The sequence below is a fragment of the Rhinoderma darwinii genome, chromosome 2 (assembly GCF_050947455.1).
Source record: "Rhinoderma darwinii isolate aRhiDar2 chromosome 2, aRhiDar2.hap1, whole genome shotgun sequence".
Classification (NCBI taxonomy): Eukaryota; Metazoa; Chordata; class Amphibia; order Anura; family Rhinodermatidae; genus Rhinoderma; species Rhinoderma darwinii.
The window spans coordinates 162,550,774-162,556,982 of NC_134688.1; the positions used below are offsets into that span (position 1 = coordinate 162,550,774).

The 6,209-nt window shown below is 41.0% G+C and overlaps 1 protein-coding gene across 5 annotated transcripts in view; it reads left to right on the top strand.

Annotated features, from left to right (window-relative positions):
- The window catches only part of FARP1 (FERM, ARH/RhoGEF and pleckstrin domain protein 1), a 247,209-nt gene extending 245,141 nt beyond the window's left edge, over window positions 1-2,068 (top strand). For all 5 annotated transcript variants that reach the window (XM_075852409.1, XM_075852411.1, XM_075852410.1 and 2 more), the window contains exon 27: window positions 1,652-2,068. In XM_075852409.1, the coding sequence (XP_075708524.1) occupies window positions 1,652-1,733 (82 nt within the window). In that variant the 3' untranslated portion in view covers window positions 1,734-2,068. The remainder of the gene's footprint in view (window positions 1-1,651) is intronic.
- Window positions 2,069-6,209: the final 4,141 nt, after the last annotated feature.

Genomic DNA, 6,209 nt, shown 5'->3' on the forward strand with positions numbered 1-6,209 from the left:
CAAATTTCCACTGCTTCCATTCGAGTTGATGCTTTGTCTGACATATAGGAACCCAATCCGTGAAGCTCCCATAGAACACGTGGTCACGTTTATTGCAGACGGCATTTGTAATTCTGTAATGAGCGCCAGACTTGTACGCCTTGGTAACGTGTGCTGGACATTTTCGGTGCGAACTCCTATGTAGTTAGTGCAAAGCACTAAGTGTACGACGCGGAGATGGTGCAAGCCGTCTAAAGCGGGTGTCAACTGTGTATTACTGCTGACACTGCTCCAACGGACCTCAGATGCAGTGGTCAATAGCGACTACAACATCTTAGTGATTAGACATAGGGAAGAACCTCCCTCTGTCACCCCATCGGCGCGGACATGTTTCTAGGGTGCCAATTGGTTGTAATGGCTGCCCGGGGAGGCCTAAAGAAGGCCTCCAGATCTTCATTGCGTGCATGCTGGAGGCAGGGCCTAATAAAACCTAACAATACTTCTGTATTGCAGTGTTAAACTAACAGGCATAATACAATGCAAAACAGAAGTACTGCAGTGTATTGTGTAATCGATCAACTGATCGCTTTTATTTTTAGTCCCATAGAGGGGGAAAAAAAGTTTAGTAAAAAGTCTTGGGGGGAAAATTAAAAGTAAAAAAAATTAAGACTGGCGTTTCATGCGCCACTCTTAGAATTTTTTTTTTGCGTCATTTATAGCTTTCACCTCTTAATAAATGTGTTGCATCTTTCAACCAGGTCTGCAGCATACATTCTTCCCACGTCACCCATAATATATTTAAAAAAAAACATACTCACCTTAGTGCTCCTCTTCTCCCTCTACGGGTCCCTTCATCCTTCTAGTGCGGCTCATACTAGGTACTGCCCGGCGTCATTACATTGTATATGCTGTTCAGGAGTGATGAGGTAGATGGAGGGGAGATAAGTGCTAAGGGGAGGGTAATTCTTTTTTTTATTTTATTATTATTTTAATTTTAAATGTCCAAGGGGGGATGGGTGGTAGTCTAATCGGGGAAGGGCAAGGCAGGGGCCCAGCACAGCCCTCCACCTTGATATGCCCTATAGAGTGAAATCTATGCGCGCTAGTAGTTTTCTGGCCTAAATTGTAATAAAATTTGTCAGGCCTTGGTGGCCACGCCCTTTCTCTCAAGGCCCACGCCTCCTTCCCACAAAAGTGGCGATGGTGGCAGAAAAGACCAAACGTCGATACACCGGTATTGTAACTTTTTGGCCCTTTTACGACTTTTCTATGCCAGTTGATAAATTACCCCCAAAACCTTTTTGAAAATTTTTCAAAATGATGGCTCTTAGAATGCAGTGATAAAAAGGTTAGATGTAAACTATGTACTGCATGCACAATAAACCCATCTTATCCTAGATTACTTCTCAGACTCTGGAGGGCTAATTTCATATGCCACGGTCATATTGTGTTTTTTCTGCGATTTTGCAAAAATTGCAACACTTTGCTGTGGACTTCAGGCATAATTTAAGTTGACAACCGTAAAGATTTTGGTGCTCAAGTCCTTCCTGTTGGGCAATTTATAAAACCTAGAAGAATTGTACATGCCATGTATTTACTTAACAGGAGATCTGGTGAGAGATTATAATATTTTTTAATTTTAATTTGATATAATCATATTCCTTACTTACAGGTGGATGGAAGTCATCCGAAGTGCCACAGACTGTGCCAGTGGCTCCCGACTTTTGAGGCATAAGGAATCCCATTTGTACTGAAGTCACAACATTCCCAGCTCAAGAATGCCAACTGCTTTCCAGCAGCAATTTGATAGCAGCCTTTGCTGCTGTTTTGTAAGGCCAGCAGCTCTGTGCAGGACAAGAGACTCTCGCTATGACTTTTTATCACCTTTGTCTGGAAAGATACTTTTTAAACTTTTTTTTTTTAATGATGAACCGTTTTCTGCTGTAATGTAGCCCATTGCTGGCAGCAAGCAGTCGGTCTCATCCTGTAAAATAAACTTTGACTTTGTTTGAACTTTGTGTGCCAACATTAAAACCCGTTGTCTCTAGTATAGTGGCAAATGATTAAAGTTTTATTTGTATCTCCAGTTTTTAAACTTGCTATTGAATTTAAACACGTGTGCGCTAATGCAATGAGGTCAATGTTTTTCTAGGTTTTTGTTTTTTTTTAAGTTATAAAGCTTTTTTTTCAATGCAATATTCATGCAGTGTAGCTGTTTCCATAAACGTTTACATACATACAAAGCACTTTAATCACCTTCATTGTGGATACCAAGCAGCAGCAGAAACCATAGTGCATTATCATAGCATAATAGATATAGACCGCAGTTAGTTGTGGTCTCTTTATACTTCCATTTTCTACATCAGACATTCTTATTTTTTCTTGCGTTTTGGTTACAATTCTTTCTGTACTATGATTAGATCTTTTCTGTCATGGAGAAGCATTGCAGTAAACTTTTTGCCAAAAAAACAAACTCTTGTGGTTTCTTGGTGCAATGTGCAGTTACCTGTCCTGGAGGCTATGAGAGTAAGAATGCACCAAGTAGGTCGAATTGTGAATTCAATCGGAGGTACGATACAGATTATGTGACAATCAGCAAGTTTATATACAAGGGATTTATTTAAGGGATATTCCATCTGTGTTTATGGGACCACCATAAGGCTCAAGATACATGTCATGGAAATTATTCTAGTATCTTTTTAATTTGCCCTGTCAAAGAACTGTGTGAAGAGAAGAAAAAATCTCTTTGTATTACCCTAAGATAAAGGAAATAAATTCAGTGAACTCTAGGTCCGGTTGTCCTGTGCTACATCTCGTCAGTATTTATTGCTAATAGGGATGCTTTAGTTCAAATTTAATATTCACAAAAAAATGATGTTCCCCACATAGAGTTGAGTAACTTGGTGAACACATTGCATATACCTATCTTGTACTGATCCTGTGTTACAGAATATGTTCATAAGCAGAGTTACGTTTACAATTCAGCATAGAAGTAATACATTGGGGCAGGTTTACTAATACAGACAGTGTGAACTTTCATAAATTTGGCGCATCTCCTGACTGTCTTTTTTCTAAGTTGTGCATGTTGTATGATAAATTTGGCGCATATAGCTAGACATGTTAGATACTTTTCTCTTCCTTATACCAACTCTTGGTTGACTACGATTCCGCCGTTGTTTTGCAGCAAAATTTTGGCGCATGGTGATGCATATAAGCCACTCCCTGTTTTTATTAGACCACCGCCGCTTTCCAGGCTAAGTCACGTCCTTGTCGAGTGTGGTGCAAAAAGTGTCTAAAATAACATGTTGGTCAGAATTCTGCCTCTATATGTTTACAAAGCTGATCGCACGCTTTTATGCCTCTTCCACTAGCCACACCAATCTTCCAAACACGGTGCCCTTTCAGCTTTTAAGATCTCCAAACTTTACTGATTTTATTGGGACAATCCATTCAATAGTCATCAGATAACATAGTGTAAGACATTCAATGCTCCTAGGCAAAGTTATAGGAGACCTACTGTACCAGAAACAAAATGTACGTCTCATTAAAATCTTACTTGGTGCGATATGATTGTTTTTTCCTGTTCTGATTTCTGAAATGTGGAATGTTGTTATAAAGAGAAATTTATCAATGCAATTGCCCCAGTTTTCTGGCTGCACCCTTTCTTCTAGCTCTGTGCCATGTTGTGGAATATGGTGCATGCTGCATTCCAATGACCTACAAGTCCAGTAATAATATACACTGAATGGCCACTTTATTACAGACACCCATTTAGTGACGCGTTGCATCTCCTTTGGCCTTCAGAACCGCAGCAATTTGTTGTGGCATAGATTTCACTGGGTGTTGAAATTGTTCTGCAGGAATATTGGCCCATGCGGACAAGTGTCCTTCTACGATAGGGCAAACACCTCCCATGAACGAGATTGGCCACAATGCTTAGGTAAGCCCTACTGTTCAAATGTCCATCCACAGGTATCATGGGACCCAGGGTGTACCAAGAAAGCATTTCCCACACCATTACTCCACCTCCACCAGCCTGAACTGTTGACACCTGACAGATAGGGTTTATCAATTCATTCTGCTTGTGCCAAAATTCCGACTCATGAGCATGGTGCAACACGAATTTGGATTAATCTAAACAGGCAAGTTTTTCCACTGCTCAGTGATCCAATTTTCATTATCTTTTTGCCCACTGGAATCTTGCCTTTCTGTTTACCTCAGACAGCAATGGCCCTCGAACTGGTCATCTACTGTTATAGGCCATTCGTGCTAAGGAACGACGAGTGGTGCATTTGAACTTGTTAGTTAAAGCCCATTGTTGAATTCGCCTGCAAATTACTTGTCTGTGCACCATTTTTGTCAGAAGAATTCTTGACATCCTCCTCTGACCACATTTGTCGACGAGTTGTTTACGATCCCCTTTCGCTGGATTTTTTTCCCCTCAATACCATCATTTTCTGTATACTGTTGACACCATTGGATGAGAAAAGGTTTCCAGTTTTTTTTTTTTTAAATACTGGCACCGGCTAGTCTAGCATGATGACCATGCCCTGTTCGAAGCTGCTCAGATTGATATTCCCATTCTATGGATTCGCACTGAAACTGATCCACGGAAAACGTGCTCACTTGACCCTGGAGCGCAGCATAAAATCATGTCTAATTTCTGTATAGGGAAGATACAATTGTGATTGGACAGGTGTCTTCATTTAGTGCATATGCCCCATTGTGTAGGGCTTGGCAAAATGTTTTTCTGAACAAACAAAAAAAAATACCAAGAGACAATTCTTTTAAATAAGGGATTTGCATGCACAGCTCTTCCTCTATATATCCCATAGGTGGTAAGTGTGATAATTCACTTGTAAAAAGGGACAATTCTGATCATTATATATTAAGGAATTGCTATTTATGCAATTTCCTTATGTAAAAGAATGGACCCCATTGTTTTACATAAGGGAAATGCATGCACTGCAATTGCTTAATTGCTCCAGTTACTAAGCAGGCAAATACAGTCTATCCGCTCTGTATACTAGAGAGAAAGGCTTTCTAATATACAGAGAGGAGAGACGGCCTAATATAAATAGAGAGCAACACTGTATATGAGACCGAAGGCAAAGTACTATGCACACCGGATGACTGAAATTTTTCAAAATAGATCATTTATTTGTAGACCGTATCAGTGCGACGTTTCGGACATTACCATGACCTTCCTCAGGCACTATAAATTCATAAATGGATATATATTTAAACTCCACAGAATAGAATACATAATGTCATCAATGATATTAGATTCAAACGTACATATCACAAATGAATGGAAAGCTTAGTCGGAAGCAATATATGGGGTAGGAAAGTACATATTAACCTAAGGGTATGTGCACACGCAGTGTGTTCAGCCGTTTTTTGGGTCGTAAACGTCCCGAAAAATGGCTGAAAAATCGGAAGCAGAACGCCTACAAACATCTGCCCATTGATTGATTGATTTCCATTTGCATCACCATTGAGATCAATGGTGACGGAAACATTGCTAGTGGTTTCCGTTTGTCACCATTCCGGCAGGTTTCCGTTTTTTTTCGACTGAATCAATAGCACAGTCGACATGCCGGACGGAAACCCCTCAACGGAAAGCCAACGCTGATGTGAACCAGCCCTTAAAGAGGCTCTGTCACCAGATTTTGCAACCCCTATCTCCTATTGCAGCAGATCGGCGCTGCAATGGAGATAAGAGTAATGTTTTGTTTTTTTTTTTTTAAACGAGCATTTTTGGCCAAGTTATGACCATTATTATATTTATGTAAATGAGGCTTTCTAAAGTACAACTGGGCGTGTTTAAAGTATAAGTACAACTGGGCGTGTATTGTGTTCGTTACATCGGGGCGTTTTTACTTCTTTTACTAGCTGGGCGTTGTGTATAGAAGTATCAGCCACTTCTCTACACAACGCCCAGCTTTGGCAGTGGAGACACAGCGTGTTCTCGAGAGATCACGCTGTGACGTCACTCGCTTCCTGCCCCAGGTCCTGCATCGTGTCGGACGAGCGAGGACACATCGGCACCAGTTGATTCTGCAGCAGCATTTGCAGGTAAGTAGCTACATCGACTTACCTGCAAACGCAGAATCAAATGTAGCCTCTGGTGCCGATGTGGCCGACACGATGAAGGACCTGGGGCAGGAAGTGAGTGACGACACAGCGTGATCTCTCGAGAACACGGCTGTGTCTGCACTGCCAGAAGC